At 46.5% G+C, this 18,465-nt stretch overlaps 1 protein-coding gene across 2 annotated transcripts in view; it reads left to right on the top strand.

Annotated features, from left to right (window-relative positions):
* gria1b (glutamate receptor, ionotropic, AMPA 1b) overlaps nt 1-18,465 on the top strand; it is a 45,205-nt gene that overhangs the window by 18,822 nt on the left and 7,918 nt on the right. For both annotated transcript variants that reach the window (XM_084683407.1, XM_084683406.1), the window contains exons 6-14: nt 394-552; nt 850-1,017; nt 1,952-2,056; nt 2,595-2,705; nt 4,373-4,579; nt 6,883-7,343; nt 12,786-12,984; nt 13,517-13,628; nt 14,095-14,230. In XM_084683407.1, the coding sequence (XP_084539533.1) occupies nt 394-552; nt 850-1,017; nt 1,952-2,056; nt 2,595-2,705; nt 4,373-4,579; nt 6,883-7,343; nt 12,786-12,984; nt 13,517-13,628; nt 14,095-14,230 (1,658 nt within the window). The remainder of the gene's footprint in view (nt 1-393; nt 553-849; nt 1,018-1,951; nt 2,057-2,594; nt 2,706-4,372; nt 4,580-6,882; nt 7,344-12,785; nt 12,985-13,516; nt 13,629-14,094; nt 14,231-18,465) is intronic.

Here is an 18,465-nt window from a genome sequence, read left to right as displayed (position 1 = left end):
TTAGACTGTATATTCCAGTGTTAGCTAACACTGTTGTTAAGATTTTTTCTCTGATTATTTTTGTCTACCCAACAATGACTGTGAGTCCTAGTTACTGCATGTAGCTCGATACGTGAAAAATCAAGGAGCTTTGTGAGGCTTCTTCTGAAAATTGTGTGAAAGTGGTTGGTTTTTCTACACTGCAGAGCAGAGCAAAGATCGACTCAGTTGATAATCTGAGGCTTCTCTGAGAGGGCACCAATCAAACATCTGTTTGGAGGAAGTACAACTTCCAGCATCCAATTGATCCCAACTTAAATCACCACCCTTGGGACAAAGGATTGGCTGCTGCTGTGTTTTGTTTACATTGGCGTCTGTCCTGTGATTGGTCGATTCTGTGTTTTCCCACACAAGGGCTTCCTAGATCTGAACTTCACAGAGTTCCAGAGAGGCGGGGCCAACGTCACAGGCTTCCAGCTGATGAACTACACAGACCCGCAGGTCAGCGAGGTCATTCAGGAGTGGCTGGACTTCGACAGCAAGGATCTCAAACTGGCCAAGAGGAGGCTCAAGGTATCTGTGGTGTGACTGTTCCAGACCACACCTGCCTGTCGATTGCAGTATGGATGTTGTTCATCTTCACATCAAATGTTCTGTGTTCTTTTCCAAAGGACTGTATGGAATGTATTTCCCAAAGGACTGATATGTTTCTATGCTGCACTACACCCTGCTACGCTTTTCTACTTCACTTCTTACTACTTTACCAAATAGTCCACTCTATTCTAAATTTCTGTGCTTCACTTTTCTGTACTTCTCTGTTCCTCACTAAATGTCACCCTGTTGTTCTCTTGTCTGATTGGCTTTCTCCAGTACACCGGAGCCCTGACCTACGATGGTGTCAGCATCATGGCGACTGCCTTCCAGAACCTACGTAAGCAGCGCATCGACATCTCTCGCCGGGGGAATGCGGGGGAATGCTTGGCCAATCCACCAGCCCCCTGGGGTCAGGGCATCGACATACAGAGAGCGCTCCAACAGGTAGGGTACACTCACTAATTATTTTACAACTCTGTGAAAAGCTAGCTAGCTAGCATTAGCTTTAAGTTCTAACCTCGATGATAACTATTAGCCCTCAGCACTAACCTGACTAGCTACCATTAACCCTCTGTATGTTGTCTTAAATCAGGGGTGGGGAACCTTTTTTCTGCCAAGGGCCATTTGGATATTTATGAAATCATTTGGGGGCCGTACAGAATTATCAACTTAACAATGTGTCTGCTATATTTGGTCAAACATTTAATTAACTCACCCCTAATGTGGTGGCTGGAACTGCTTCTCTTTGGTGAGGTTTGTGATGTTAGCTGGCACGGATGCAGTCTGCTTTGACCCGGGTTCAGTGAACATTTCTGGGGGGGTATCATGATTACAGAAAGGGATTGTATTATTTTTTGAGAGGGCTTATCAATCCGAGTGTTAATCAGACGCAAAGCCAGAAGTTATAAACATTCGGGCTTAGCCCAAACCAACAACGTATCCTGGGGTTTATTTGCTAGAAAGGAATTCCACACTTAACGCAAGCGAGCAGAACGCATGAACAAAATGTTTTGGTACATTGGTACTGCGCGCCTCCACGGTCCTCTTCGCATATTAAAATAGTGCTGCTGCCAATGAATAATGCACCTAATAATATGGTTCCTGCAGTGCCATGGCGGGGTGGTCTTTTCTATAGGCAACATAGGCATAAAGATGGGATTGGCATATTCCCAAGTGCGTCCACTAATGAACCCTCCTGCACTATCAGCAGAGGGCGCTAACCGCGAAACGCCCCGTTTTGCGCCCCGAGGGGGGGAGGGGGGGGGTGCTGGTGAGAAATCTTGCCTAGGGCGCCAAGTGTGCTTGGTCCGGTACTACATGGCGGGCCGGACGTTCCCCACCAGTGTGCTAACCTAGCAAGTCTGTGTGTGGTCTTCAGGTGCGTCTGGAAGGCTTAACAGGTCATGTCCAGTTTGATGACCGAGGCCATCGGACCAACTACACTGTCAACGTCATGGAGCTCAGCCATACAGGACCTATGAAGGTAAAGAATGGACTTCCTTAAAGGCAGGATCGGTACGTTTTGCAAACTGAGTAATTTTGGCTTGAGTTGGTAAGGATTCAAAGCAAAATATACCACCCACTCCCTTCAAAGCCACTCCCCTATTACACATGACTTCTGCCGGGAGGTAGGCAGGTAGACAGACTATATCTACTTACCTGCTTATTGTAGGTAAATTGCCCATCCAATCATTGCATTCGGTCCAACTAAGTTCCGTCCAAACTAAATGATTGGTTGTGTTTATTACCGTCCTGCAATGCCCACATACATTGGATTTATTTACTTTGACTGTCAAACCATTTATTTAATGCTATCAGTATGTCACATTTATTTTAAAAAATATGACAAAAATTGCAACAACATTACCGACCCTGCGTTTAAAATGTTCCCACCTCTACCATACTCTTACATAGACTGCATGAGAAAATATAAACTCCAGAGTCTCTGTGTGTGTGTGTGTGTGTGTATGTGTGTGTGTGTGTGTGTGTGTGTGTGTGCGTGCGTATGTCTGTCTCTCTAGGTGGGCTACTGGAATGAGGATGATGGCTATGTCAACACAGCTGTTTACACTCCAGTGGTGGAAGAGATATTTGGTCTGCAAAACAGAACCTACGTTGTTACCACCATTCTGGTGAGTCTAGCCCTAACCCTACCATGTCTTGTGGGTCTAACCCTTGCCCTAACCTTTACCATCCAGGTGAGTATAGCCCTAATCCTAACATTTACAATCCTGTTGAGTCAAACCCTAGCCCTAACCTCTCCCCTCCTGGTGAGTCTAACCCTAACCTTTACCCTCCTGTTGAGTCTAACCCTAGCCCTAACCTTTACCCTCCTGGTGAGTCTAACCCTAGCCCTAACCCTGACTTTCCTGGTGAGTCTGGCCCTAACCTTAATAGCTTAGTGCAGCTAGCTAGCTTAGCTAGTGTTCGGGCTGTACTTGCCTCCACTGAGACTGGCTGGAGAAATCAGAGAGAGCCAGGCTTGCTCAGTGCCAGGGAGACTATGAGCGGGCTGTCTGTGTGGCACTGCCAGGATAGCTGGCACAGATAGGCAGGCAGGACGGAGGATGAGAGGAGTGAGGGAGCGGGATGGAGGGGGAAAGTGGTGAGGAAATGTTGGATCTTCAACAGAGATAGGAACAGGTGACAGCATTCCCAGAGAGCTGGATGGAGAGTAGGATGGAGCGGTGGATGGAGGGGTTGGATGGAGTGAATTTGATGGAGAGAGATAGACAGAGAAATTTGGATGTGGCAATTTAACCTGTTTCTCAGCCAGGAGTCTAACATGGATCTTCTCAACACAGTTGATTGGTTTGTCCTGAGGGATAAGTGGATAAGTTTCCAGGAGAGAAAAAGGAGAGTGAGGAAGGAAGGAAGGAAGGGAGTGAGACAGAGAGGGACAAAGGGTGGGAGAGTAAGAAAAGAAGGAGAGTGAGGAGAGAGAGAAGGACACTGAGAAGAGAGAGAAGGAGAGTGAGAAGAGAGAAGGAGAGTGACAGGAGAGAGAATGACAGTGAGGAGAGAGAAATACAGTACACAAAGAGTCCTCAGGCTTGGCCTGTTAATGACAGGACTGCAATCCGTCACCAAACCACCCCCACTACTGCTGCACCCAGAGCCCATGTAGACAGACAGAAATAGCAGATGTGTCATTGGCCGACAGCTATGAGTCAATGACTTGGTAGGGGAAGGTGTGAGGATAGCTTGACATACAGGGCCTTCCTTTATAAACACACACACACACACACACACACACACACACAGACCAACATGCAGAAGCAAAAAAACTCCCACAGACACACACACAACCCCAGGGCATCCATGTCTTCGGTCTCAGTAACACCATCTGAAGGCCTGACTGTATGTCTTTAACAACAGGAGCTGAGATGACACGGCTGCGTGGGCAAGGTCACACTCTGTGTGTGTGTGTGTGTGGTTGTCCTCTATGTGTGTGTGATCAGTGTGTTTCTTTGGTTTGTGTGTTTGTGCCTGATCTGTGAGTGTGTGTGTGTGTGTGTGTGTGTGTGTGTGTGTGTGTGTGTGTGTGTGTGTGTGTGTGTGTGTGTGTGTGTGAAGACCAATATTATGGACATGCATTTTTGTGGCTCAGCCTTGAAAATTTAACTTTTCCATGTAGAGAACATGTGAATGACAATTTCTCCCCCCCTCCCACCCATCCACTTCACCTCACACTGTCTGTACATGTGTGCGTGCATTAGCATGAAAACAGATTCGCAAAGAAACCTGATTCCTGTGGGCTGCAATTAAACCCAACTCACCAATTCTACACCCCCATCAGGAGTCCCCTTACGTGATGCTGAAGAAGAACCATGACCAGTTTGTGGGCAACGACAAGTACGAGGGCTACTGCGTGGAGCTGGCGGCCGAGATTGCTAAGCACGTGGGCTACTCCTATCGCCTCCAGGTGGTGGGGGATGGGAAGTACGGGTCCCGCGACACTGACACCAAGATGTGGAACGGCATGGTGGGAGAACTGGTGTACGGGGTGAGGACGGCGTCAAACAGGGCTCCCACAGGGGTCAGAATGAAGTGTGGGGGGGACTGGTGGACGGGGTGACAACGGGGTCACAGAGGGGTCCAAATTAAGGGGTGTTCTACTGGGTGAGTGGGGTCTCTTTTTCTCTCTCTGTCTTTCCATCTCCACTTTTCTCTTTTCTCCCTAAACAACGGTCATCCAGTTCCCCTCTCCTCTGCCCACTCAAGCCGGGGAATACCAGCTGACTTGAGGAGTGTGTGACAGTGAGTGTGAGGAGTGATTCTGAGAGTGGGAGGCTGTGTAAACTGAGTGACAGTGTGTGTGTGTGTGTGTGTGTGTGTGTGTGTGTGTGTGTGTGTGTGTGAGTGTCTGACGAGTCTGACCATGTGACGTACATGACAGGATGTTTGTGGAGATATGTGCCAGTTTGTGTGTGAGGGAGAGTGCGTGCATGAGTGTGTGGCTAGCAGTGTATGGCAGTGTGGATGTGTGTGTGTATGCGTGTCCTAGACCCTCCAGCCAGAGCTTGACACCATCTACTCCAACTTCCAGGCTGCCCCACCTGTGCAATCACATCAGCCCAGCCCAGCTCTGACACCACACAATAGGCTACCAACCGTCCAATGATAGCAGAGCACAGGGTACACCTTCAGGTGGAGACAGCACAGTAGTGAGAGAGAGAAGGAGAGAGGGAGAGAGAGAGATAGAGAGGGCAAGAGAGAGAGAAAGAGAGAAAGAAAGAGTGAGATGGCGAGACAAAAGGTGAGAGAGGAAGAGAGTAGGGACTGTTTTAATGGGTGGTGAGGAGAAGACACGAGACCTGGTCTTGGTTTCAGCCATGTTGTTTTATCTTTATCCGGTCCCGCCCCCGTAGCCCCAACATTACATTTATGCTTCCAGGTGGCAATAGGTGACTCATTTATTACATATCATGACAGGAACGCGAGGAATGAGTAGAGAAGAAGGCATAAAGGGTTGATAATTGTGAAACTGTTAGATAGACAGAAGGACACAAGAATGGAAAGAAATATGGGGAGCAGGAAAGATATGGACTGAAGGATGGACAGATAGACAGACAAGGGATGGAGAAATAACACAGGTGTCACTGTCATGGTCATGAAAATGGTTATTAACATTTGTCCAACAGCTGCTTGCTGGCTTGCTGGCTGTCTGGTTGGTTGGCTGACTGGATGGTTCGATGATTTTCTGGCTGGATGGATCTTTATTTTTTCCCTTGCAGTTATTCGCTAGTCAGTACTTCCTAGAAATCAGTTCATTATAAAGTGGGTTTATGAGATAGACATAATGAGATAGAAAGAGAGGGAAAGAGAGAGAAAGAGATCAACACATAGAGACATCTGTTATAGAACTGTCTCTCTGAATCTCAAGACTTCTGGTCTCAAAACACACACATACACACTTACACACATACACTGTCCACCCCGAGGACATACACAAAGGGAAAGGACAGGACACTCACCCCAAATAATCTTCATCCAGAGTGTACTGCATTTAAATGAGAGTGAATCCAGTGCCTGTGACCAGAGCAGACAGAATAGTATGTCTACTACATCTATTAATGCTGCCATCACTGTGTGTGTGCGTGTATGTTTGCACATCTGTCCGTGCATGTGTGTGTGTCACAGAAGTGTGTATGGAAGACTCCAGCAGAGGTGTGTGTTCCTGTTCTTAGACAGACCAGAGAGGGGAACGCTGTTGGGTATTATTCAGACAGGGGTGTGTAACTGTTTATGTAAGGAATGTCTCTCCTGGGAGAGGAGGAGGGGAGGGGGGAGAGAGTGGTTCTCTGGAGAGATGGAGACAGTGAGACAACGGGAAAAGGAGAGAGAGTGAAAGAGATGTCTGGTTGTCAACTCTTTGGGGAGGGTAAATGAATGACACAAGCATAATGTGTTGTCTTCCTCACTTTCCCCCACTTCTGCTTTTCCTATGTCCCTTTCTCCTCGTCCCCCCTCCATCTCCCTCCTCTCCCTCCATCTCTCTCTTCTCCCTCCTCCTCTCCCTCCATCTCTCTCTTCTCCCTCCTCCTCTCCCTCCATCTCTCTCCTCTCCCGCCATCTTACCCCACTCCCTCCTCATCCCCCCTTCTCCCTCCTCTCCCTCCATCTCTCTCCTCTCCCCCTATCTCTCCCGTCTCATCCACCCCTCCCTTCTCCCTCCTCATTCCTCCTCTCCGACCCCATCTTTCACCTCTTCCCCCTTTTCCCCACGTCTCCCCCCATATCCCCTCTCTCTGCTAACTCCCCATCATTCCCCATCTTTCCCCTCTTCCCCCATCTGTCCCCCCCCAGAAAGCAGACGTGGCGGTAGCCCCCCTGACCATCACCCTGGTGAGGGAGGAGGTGATTGACTTCACCAAGCCCTTCATGAGCCTGGGCATCTCCATCATGATCAAGAAGCCCACCAAGTCCAAGCCCGGGGTCTTCTCCTTCCTGGACCCGCTGGCCTATGAGATCTGGATGTGCATCGTGTTCGCCTACATCGGCGTCAGCGTGGTCCTCTTTCTGGTCAGCCGCTTCAGCCCCTATGAGTGGCAGGGGGACGAGTCAGATGACGAGGGGGAGGGGCCGGAGCAGCCGCCGCACCCCAGGAGAGGCCAATCGTCTTCCTCAGAACCGGGCTCGGGCCAATCACAGCAGAACCAGACCCAGCAGGGGGCCACGCCAGAACACACCAATGAGTTTGGCATCTTCAACTCCCTGTGGTTCTCTCTGGGTGCCTTCATGCAGCAAGGCTGTGACATCTCACCCCGGTACTTTTACACTACTGTATTCATACACATACATGTTACATGCTACTGTTACTGTATAAAGATACACATTATATACTACTGTTAGATAGTATACATAAATATACACATTACATTGCACTACTGTTATATATTATGTGTATATACACATACAATACTTCTATTGTCATATTAGACATGCTGTATACTCTGAATACACATTATACACTACGACTGTTATATATTATACATTCAAATGCACATGATATTGTACTTCTGTTGTATACTTCTATGTTACATGCTATTACTGTATGGTATGACTGTAACGCACAGATACATACAATACACAGTCCTTATGAGTTGAGACACAAACAAGCCTCTCTTTCTCCCTCACTGGAGAGAGAAGGGGGGGAAGGAGAGGTGGAGGGACGAGGCAAAGAAGAGGAGAGGAGAAGACGCATGTATTTGTCCCACATAAAGGGCGGCTTATGTCTGTGTTGTGCTGCAGCCCAGTGAATAGACACGTCAACTCCAACAGAGCAATCGCTAGAATGAGCCTCATTCACCCAGCATTCTTAGAGGCTGCTCCTTCTTCACTGCTCACTTCACATTACAACAGCCGTTCTCTCTCTCTCTTTTTCCCTGCCTCCCTATCCCTTTCCCTCCCGCCATCTCTATTTCTCTCCCACTCTCTGCCTCTCTCCCTCTACCTCTCCTTCTCTCTGTCTCTTAATCCACCCCCTCCGTCCTCTCTCTCTCCTCTCAGATGAATAACCTTCCTATGTGTATCTCTGGTCGTTAACGTCAAGGATATGTCTTCTGCTAAAGGAGCTCAGTGTCCTATCAGTTCTCTCTTTCTCTCTCTCTCTACGTATATATATATATATATCCCTCTCTTTCTCCTTCCCTTTCTCTATCCTCCGCACTTTCTCTATTTCTGTCTTTTTTCCCCTCTCTCCACATCTCTCCCCATCTACACTTCTTGTCTTTCTCATTGGCCAGGAATACCATTCTCATTATCACAATTACCCATCATGCTGTTGGCTTGTCCGTCGGTAGTTAAGTATACTATCTGAGGTCACTCCTCATCCTCTGACCCATGTCTGCCCCCTCTACCCCCATTTCTCTCCTCCTCCCACTCACACACATCATGTTATACCAACTATAATTACTGTACATCATACGGAGTCCTGCCTTATATCTCTCTCTTTTCCTCTCCCCTTCTCCTCTTTTCACCTCCTCTTCTCCACCTCTCCTTTCATATCTTTTTCTCTTCCTCCCCTCTGCTCTACTGTAAGTGTCAGGTCTAGATATGTTTTGCAGGTTGAGAAAGAGCTTTAATGAGATTACACTAGCAGACAGACATCCGCCTAGTGCAGACACATCCCGCTCTACTTCCTAGATGACTGGACCATTTAACCCCCCTCCACACACACACACACACACATACACACGCACAGATGCACTCACACACATACATACAAGCAAACAAACACAAAAACACTCTCACTTATAGACGCTTGCACACGCATACACTAATACGTGCACACACACAAACACATACAATAGACACACTCACAAATTGGCACAAACACACCCTCACACACATACACACCCTCACACACACATACTTCACACAGCCAGTGTGTGAAGGTTTGATCCTTCTGTTCAGAGTGAGCCAAGGACACCTCTAAAAAGCTCAGCTTCAAACTTGTTTATTTTTGTTCCTCTTTCTCACTCATTCTTATGGCTCCCTCTCTCCCTCCTCTCTCCTCCTCCTCTTGCATCCTTTCAACTTCTCACCTCTTCTTTCCTCCTTGCTCCTCTCCGTCTCTCTTCTCTCCCTCTCCCTCTCTCTTTCCCTCTCTTTCCCTCTCCTCCTCTCTCCTCTCATCCTTTCTATCCTCTCCCTCTCCTCCTTTCTCCTCACTCCTTTCCTCTCTCCTCCTCTCTCGTGTTCTCTCCTCCTCTGTCTCTCCCTCTCTGTTCGTCTGCTGTGTGCAAGAGAGGAACCATGTAAACTGACTCATTAGAAACTCTTTGATCTTCTTGCTCTCGTCATCCACTCTCCCCAACAACATGTCTGGAACAAGCTATTGGCCTTTCCTCTGTCTCCTCCCTCTCTCTCATTCCTTGTCTCCCTATCTCTCTCACATTCCATCCAGTCTCTCTCTCTCTCTCTCGCTCTTTCTCTCTCTCTCTCTCTCTCTCTCTCTCTCTCGCTCTCTCTCTCTCTTGCTTCCTCTTTCTCTATATATATTTATTTATCTCTGTGTCTCATTTTCTCTCCTCTCCTTCTCTCTCTGCTTTACTCTGCTGTCTCCCCTCTTCCACTCCTCTCCTCCTTTTCTTTTGTCTCCCTCTCTCTCTGTTCTGGTCTGCTGTCAGCAGAGGGCTGACATGTAGCACTGATATACCACCTGCTTACCTCCACTCTGGGTGTGTGTGTATGTGCCTGTGTGTGTGCCTGTGTATGTGTGCATGTGTGCATGGATGTGTGCACGTGTGTCAGTGTGTTTGTGCCTGTGTGTGTGTGTGTGTGTGTGTGTGTGTGTGTGTGTGTGAGTGAGAGAGTGAGTGAGTGAGTGTCGAATGAGTCAGAGGAAAGTCTGTTTCTGATCATCAAACGTCTCTGTAAGGTCAGGAAGAACAGAAAGGTCATCTAGCCTAGTTGGTGTGTGTGTGTGTATGTATGTGTGTGTGTGTGTGTGTGTGTGTGTGTGTGTGTGTGTGTGTGTGTGTGTGGGAGAGAGACCAGGCGCCCCGGTGTTTGATCCTAATAATCGGTATTTGTCTATGCCCAGCACCGTTGGTTCTACTGAATGTCAGAACTGTCTGTCAGAGAAGACAGGTATAACCTGCTCACACACAGGGGGGCTCTGCTCTGGTTTGTGTGTGTTTGTGTGTGTGTGTGTTCATTTGTGTATGAGTACGTGTGTTTGTTTGTTTGTGTGGGTGTGTGCATGTTTGTTTGTGTGTTTCTGTGTGTGTGTGTGTTTCTGTGTGTGTGTGTTTCTGTGTGTTTCTCTGTATGAGTGTGTGTGTGTTATGGCCAGTACCTTGGGCTATGGGACTAGACAATGCGTGTGTTGCTCTTGGAGGCCCTGCCTGTCACTTCAGATCTGCAGTTACACTCCAACACTCTGCCCTGCCACACACACACACACACACACACACACAGAAACATACAGACACACTTAACTACATACTTAAACAGACAACACATACACACATACTTACACACACCACACACATACATATATATAGACACACATAAACACAGACACAAACATACATATTCACACAAAAGCACACATACATATACACTCACAGAAACACACAGTCCCAGATTGAGCCCTGCAGGGCTACTGTAGAGGTGACCCCGACACTTTGGCATACTCAGCAGTCTTCAGACAGACACACACACCAGTGCACAAACAAACTCACACCATTATACATCTGTACAAACTATCATACACACAATCACCGTCATCGCTTTGGTATTGAAGAGGAAAGGAGAGGAGATAAGAGACAGAAGATGAGATAGGAGACAGGAGAGGAGATAGGAGACAGGAGAAGAGACAGGCAAAGAGATAGGAGTTTACACCCCCCCCCCCCACCCTCTTATAGAGCTTCACCGTGACAACACCCCGCTATTTTTATGTTACTTCAATTTGTTTCAGTTTGTGCTTCAGAGAGCAGTGTTGTTTCTTAGGAACCCTGCTTGATGGTGTGAGTGAGAGAGGGTACAGGCTTTTGTGTGTCTGTGTTTGTGGTAAGTGTGTGTTTGTGGCATGCGTGAATGTACTGTATGTGTTTGTGTCTGTGTAGTGCATGTTTGTGTGTCTGCGTTTGTAGCTACGTTTGTGGGTGTTTGTGTGAAGCGTGTGAGTGTTTGTGTGTGCATGTTGCTAAGTGTGTGTATGTTGCTAAGTGTGTGTGTGTGCGACATCCCCAGATACAACCTCTGTTTTGCTGTAGATCTATCAGTCCTTCCTCCGCTGTCCCCCACCAGCCTGTGTGACTTTCATGTTTGTTTACTCCTGCTGTGTGGAGCCAAGCCTGCTTCACTCAGCATACTAATACCCTGGGGTCTGCTCAACACTTTCCAGCCTGCTGAATGTTGCTCAACCTGCTCACTGATCAACCTGCTTACTGCTCAACCTGCTTACCGCTCAACACTGCTGAACACTGCTTAACACTGCTCAACCTGTCTACTGCGCAACCTGCTTACTACTCAACACTGCTGAACACTGCTCAACCTGCCCCTTGGTCAACCTGCTGAATACTGCTCAACTTGCTGAACACTGCTCAACCTGCTTACGGTTTAACCTGATGAACACTGCTTAACCTGCTTACTGTTCAACCTGTTTACTGCTCAACCTGCTTACTACTCAACCTGCTGAATACTGCTCAACCTGCTAAATACTCAACCTGCTTACTGCTCAACCTGTCTACTGCTCAACCTGCTGAACACAGCTCAACCTGTTTACTGCTGAACCTGCTTACTTTTCAACCTGCTGAACACTGCTCTACCTGCTTACTGCTCAACACTGCTGAACACTGCTCAGACTGCTGAATGATGCTCAACCTGCTTACTACTCAACCTGCTTACTGCTTAACCTGTCTACTGCTAAACCTGCTGAACACAGCTCAACCTGTTTACTGCTCAACCTGCTTACTTTTCAACCTGCTGAACACTGCTCTACCTGCCTACTGCTTAACACTGCTGAACACTGCTCAACCTGTATACTGATCACCCTGCTGAACACTGCTCAGCCTGCTGAATACTGCTCAACCTGATTACTGCTCAACCTGCTGAATACTGCTCAACCTGCCTAACTGCTTAACACTGCTGAACACTGCTCAACCTGTATACTGATCACCCTGCTGAACACTGCTCAGCCTGCTGAATACTGCTCAACCTGATTACTGCTCAACCTGTATACTGCTCAACCTGCTGAATACTGCTCAACCTGCTGAACACCTCTCAGCCTTCTAAATACTGCTCAACCTGCTGAACATTGCTCAACCTGTTTACTGCTCAGCCTGCTGAACATTGCTCAACCTGCTTACTGCTCAACCTGGTTACTACTCAACCTGTTTAATGCTCAACCTGTCTACGGCTCAACCTGTACAATACAGCTCAACCTGTAGAATACTGCTCAGCCTGCTGAATACTGCTCAACCTGCTTACTGCTCAACCTGCTGAACACTGCTCAACCTGCTTACTTCTCAACCTCTGTCACTCCGGGAGACACTGGTTTTTATGGGTGTATTGTGGACTGTGCTTTTGTTTGTGTTTGTGGTTATTCAGCCCCCCCCCACACACACACACACACACACACCAGGTGTGAGTGACGTATCATTGGGCCAGTGTTTATACTAATCTCTTGTGGACCATTTGAGTGTTTCCATGTATGCTTGGATATCTAACCCCCCGACTCCCCACCTCCCTCCCCCCAGGTCGTTGTCGGGGCGTATCGTCGGGGGCGTGTGGTGGTTCTTCACCCTCATCATCATCTCGTCCTACACGGCCAACCTGGCAGCCTTCCTGACGGTGGAGAGGATGGTGTCTCCCATCGAGAGCGCCGAGGACCTGGCCAAGCAGACAGAGATTGCCTACGGCACCCTGGACGGAGGATCCACCAAGGAGTTCTTCAGGGTGAGGAGACATGCTCTGGAGAGCTCCAGTACACAAACACACAGCATCACACACACATACACACACATATACACAGGATTGCACACAAACACACAGCATCACACACACATACACACACATATACACAGGATTGCACACAAACACACAGCATCACACACACATACACACACATATACACAGGATTGCACACAAACACACAGCATCACACACACATACACACACATATACACAGGATTGCACACACGGCCTCACACACACAAAGCACACACACATGATCACACACACACACACCTCTCTTTCTCTCTGTCTCATTCTATGTCTTGCATTTACATTTTTACATTTAGTCATTTAGCAGACGCTCTTATCCAGAGCGACTTACAGTAAGTACAGGGACATTTCCCCCGAGGCATGTAGGGTGGGAATCAATCCAGCAACCTTCTGATTACCTTCTGATTACTAGCCCAACTCCCTCACCAACCCCCTCACCGCTCAGCCATCTGACTCCCTTCTTCTCCCTCCCCCCCCCCATCAGAGGTCAAAGATTGCCGTGTTTGAGAAGATGTGGTCGTACATGAAGTCAGCAGACCCCACCGTGTTCGTCAAGAACACCAACGAGGGGGTTATACGCGTCAGGAAATCCAAAGGTTTCTGACTCCAAAGCTCAGTGTTTGCAATGCACTAGACCTTATTACCATATGCACTGTAGAACAAGCCATATGTATAAACACACACCTAATCCAGTGGTTCTCAACCCTGTCCTCAGGGACCCCCTGTTCGGCATGTTTTAGATGTTTCTTGGCTCCAACACACCTGATTCAAATGCATGTTCGTTACCAGGCTTCTACAGAGCTCGATAACGAGCCATTTATTTGAATCAGGTGTGTTGGAGCAGGGAAACATCTAAAACATGCAGGACAGGGGGACCCTGTTATTAAGTTTGTTTATAATGATGTCATGTACTATAGATATTCTATAAATGCTTTTATCTCATCAGCAAAACATTGTTATAGAAACAACCAGTTAAGGAAATAACACATTAGGTAATTGTGTTCAAAAGCTATTAAACAATTGGACAAATAAGCAGTAAGCAATGACCCTCTGACTGGCCAGGTCGCTATGCCTACCTGCTGGAGTCCACCATGAACGAGTACATCGAGCAGAGGAAGCCCTGCGACACCATGAAGGTGGGCGGGAACCTGGACTCCAAGGGTTACGGCGTGGCCACGCCCAAGGGCTCCGCTCTCAGGTGACTATGATGTCATAACCGATCATTCCTTCTGACAGCAAATCTATCCGTGTGATTGGTCAGTATAGGATTGTGTCTGATCTGAGGGCTGAGGCTATAACTGATTAAGGCAGGAAGAGAGTGGGAGGATGGAGACATTGATATTCCATTTATTAATCATGACAGTTACTTACTACATAGCTTTGTGTTCTGGTTTGTATTAGTAATTGGTGTTGGTTATTACAAAACTAGTCAGATGAATGAGATAGTGATGTATTTGTGATGTTTACCTATATTCTGTTTCTGTGAGCACTTTCTCTCACTGTGGCCCTGTCCTAACACAAGCCCTTGCCCCTAGTCCTACCTCCTTACTGCTAGTCTAGCTCCCTAGGCCTTAGTCTTACCTCCTATCTACTAGTCTAACACCCTAGCCCCTAAACATACCTCCTAGTCGAACACCTTAACACCTAGTCTTACATCCTAACTACTAGTCTAGTTCCCTAGCCCCTAGTCTTACCTCCTAACTACTAGTCTAGCTCTCTAGCCCTTAGTCTTACCTCCTAGCCACTAATTCCACAGGCGAGTCCCTTGCTTGACATTCTAGCATGTCTTTGTAGTTCCTACCCTGTAACTTAGGAGCTATGGAGCATAGTGTCAAGGGCTTGCTTCAGTACAAGGCCACATATCTTTGTATCCCATAAGTGTTCATCCAGCAACCTGTCTACCCTCTATGTTCAACCCTGTCCACCCTCCATGTTCAAATCTGTCTCACGTTACCTCACCTCACCTCGCCTCTCCCTCACCCCGTCTACCTCCACTGTGGCCATGTTAACTGTCACTGTCGTTCATCATAGATTCCGTTGTTATCTGTTGTTTGTTCAAAGCTCCATGTCACAGAGTAACTGTCATGTTCACGTTCGTTTGAAATGTCTGATGCTCTGACTGTTTCTGTCTGTCTGTTTCTGTCTGTTTCTGTCTGTATACGTCTGTCTGCCTGCCTGCCTGCCTGCCTGCCTGCCTGCCTGTCGGTATACATCTGTCTGTCTATCTGCCTGTCTGTATGGACATGTCTATCTATCTGTCTTGACTGTCTGTTTGTCTGTCTCTCTCTCTGTCTGAATATATTTGTTTGTCTGTAGATATCTATCTGTGTTTCTCTGTATCTACCTGTCTCTCTAACTCTCTAATTGTTTGCATTTTTACTGACTGTCTCTCTGTATGTTTATCAGTATACCTGTCTATCTATGTGTGCGTCTCTATATTTATCAAGATATCTGTCTGTCAAGCTTGAGATCCAGATAGTATGACATGTCCTAGATATCGTAGACAGAGGGAAATATCTGCACTACCTCTGCTGGCTGTCACACTAACATATGACACTGTTGTACCGCTTTACACACAGGATACAGTGTTGTAACTCTACACACACCAGGAGACAGTGTTGTAATTCTCCACACACCAGGAGACAGTGTTGTAACTCTCCACACACCAGGAGACAGTGTTGTAACTCTCCACACACCAGGAGACAGTGTTGTAACTCTCCACACACCAGGAGACAGTGTTGTAACTCTCCACACACCACGAGACAGTGTTGTAACTCTACACACACCAGGAGACAGTGTTGTAACTCTCCACACACCAGGAGACAGTGTTGTAGCTCTACAAACACCAGGAGACAGTGTTGTAACTCTCCACACACCACGAGAAAGTGTTGTAACTCTACACACACCAGGAGACAGTGTTGTAACTCTCCACACACCACGAGAAAGTGTTGTAACTCTCCACACACCAGGAGACAGTGTTGTAACTCTCCACACACCAGGAGACAGTGTTGTAACTCTCCACACACCACGAGACAGTGTTGTAACTCTACACACACCAGGAGACAGTGTTGTAACTCTCCACACACCAGGAGACAGTGTTGTAGCTCTACAAACACCAGGAGACAGTGTTGTAACTCTCCACACACCACGAGAAAGTGTTGTAACTCTACACACACCAGGAGACAGTGTTGTAACTCTCCACACACCACGAGAAAGTGTTGTAACTCTACACACACCAGGAGACAGTGTTGTAACTCTCCACACACCAGGAGACAGTGTTGTAGCTCTACATATACAGGCTACGCTGGACATTCAGTTACAGCGTAAAGTGAAAAGTGTCTGAATATAAGCTTCACTGTCACCTGTCTGCAATCTGAACATGTCTTTCTGTTAATTTGTCTGTCTGTCCGTCTGTCTGATAATCTGTCTGTCTGTATTTCTGTAAATTCATATGCCTTAATTGGTTTGTCTGTCTGTTAATCTGCCTGTCTGTCTGATAATCTGTGTGTCTGTCTACAGAAAACTGCCGCTCTCAAAGACGATGCTACTAATCACAGAGAGGATGTATTTTTTCATCCATAAAAACACTGACCTCTTTCTGTCCTTTCTGTCTATTTCTCTTTCTCTTTATTTCTCTTCCCTCCTCCCTCTCTCTCCTAGGGATGTAATAGATTATATTCTGAGGAATAATCACGGTTTCAGGATTATTAATCATTAATCTAGTTCACAACATTAGGGATTTATAAAATGACATGAACATTCCTAAATTTTTGGTTTTATTGTATACATTTCTTTGATGACTTTTGTTTTCAACATTTGCTACCTTTCATATTTACCAAATAATCCAGTTCCAAATAAATAAAACATAATGATGATCATAAATTAATGAATGAAACTACTTTTCTAGGTGTCCTTCTCAGGAGCAAATCCTAATCTTAACTGTGATGAGAGGTCTAAAAGAATAACAACGATTAGGCTACTTAAAGTACAGTGCAATATAGTCTTTGTGCCTGCAACAAAACTTAAGGTTGTATTAAAAATGATATACAAAATAATGATATTAATAACAATAAACTAAAATATAAATGACTGTCCAAACAATAGAATGCTCCTGGAGAACTAGGCATTTTCAATTGTAATTGTAATGCATTAGTAAACTAGAGAGGGTACCATTTCTGGGGAAATTGTGGGGTGTGCTTGCGTCCGTTGCAGATGGAAACGAACTATGATGAGGTGAACAGATTAAATGAGCGAAAACGAGACACAATTTCCCCTCATCTGTCCATATGAGAAATGCCTATTGCAAGCTAACTAGTGCTAGCGCAGGGAATGTTAGCCATTTTCACAAACAGATTGACAAAGTTTAGGCTGTGGCATTGAAAACAGCGACGCACCACACAAGCTTGAGTTTAAATACATTATTTAATGTGACATGACATACTGTACATACAAGTCTTGAATTGCTTAAATGTATGATGCTGCTAGTACACCATTTGCTGAGCAATAGTCTTGCATGTCGTGCAAGTCAAATCTATGGATCGTTGCGAACGTGTGCTGACTTTGTGATGTTAGGCTAGCACTGAGGTCTTTTCTGCCACTTCTTTTTGCCACAAAAATGTTGTAAGCTCCTAAACCGTAACGTAAATGAAAATAAAAGCAAGGCAATCGGGACCAAGATGAACATTTTGACTTTGGTGTTGTCTATGTAGTCCTAATATTAACGGATCCTTAGGGGTGTGAAAATAATAATAAAAATAACTAGAGGGTGCAATTTCTGGGGAAATTGTGGGGTGTGCTCCTGTATTTTTATACGCCCTTTGACTGGTTAGCTCCTGCGATTCCAACACAGCAGAAGTCTAGTAGTTAGCTAGCTCTATACTTTACTGGAGCTAGGTCTGAATCTAGGAGCAAAACGGAGCACATCTTTCAGCTGTAGGTATATGTAGTTAGCAAAGCTAGTGCTAAATAACTATTAAGCTGGTCGGCTCCATGACGCCGGCTAAGTAGGGCTTGTGAGACTGCTCACCAAAAGAACGAAGGGGAACCCCACTTGTCTAGCAGCTTAAGACATGTTCGTAGGTACCTCGCGAAAAGAAGCCTACATTTTCCTTGATTTTTAGCTACGGTACTAATGCTGAGGGCTCGCTTATATCGCTGTCTGTCTTAAAGGGGCAATTGACTGTTTTTGGGGGTATTTCACACTGTTCCTTAAGGTCTCCAAATAGGGTATGTAACATTGGTTGGGTTGAAAATGGCCCGGGTGCTGTTCTATGCCCACTGACAGATCCTCTGAAATGTTCCCGGGATAAAAAACACTAGCTTTTCTCCTTTTATGGTATGCTCATTAATATTTAGATGAGCTGCGCGCTGATTGGTTGGTTTTCAACGAGTGAAGCTCGGGAGCACTGGGGAGTGAAATGTTCAGAGCAAATG

This window comes from Hypomesus nipponensis, chromosome 20 (genome assembly GCF_054491055.1).
Source record: "Hypomesus nipponensis isolate SF chromosome 20, ASM5449105v1, whole genome shotgun sequence".
Taxonomy (NCBI): Eukaryota; Metazoa; Chordata; class Actinopteri; order Osmeriformes; family Osmeridae; genus Hypomesus; species Hypomesus nipponensis.
The sequence above is the reverse complement of the archived record's forward strand: the minus strand, read 5'-3'. Positions and strand labels throughout refer to the sequence as shown.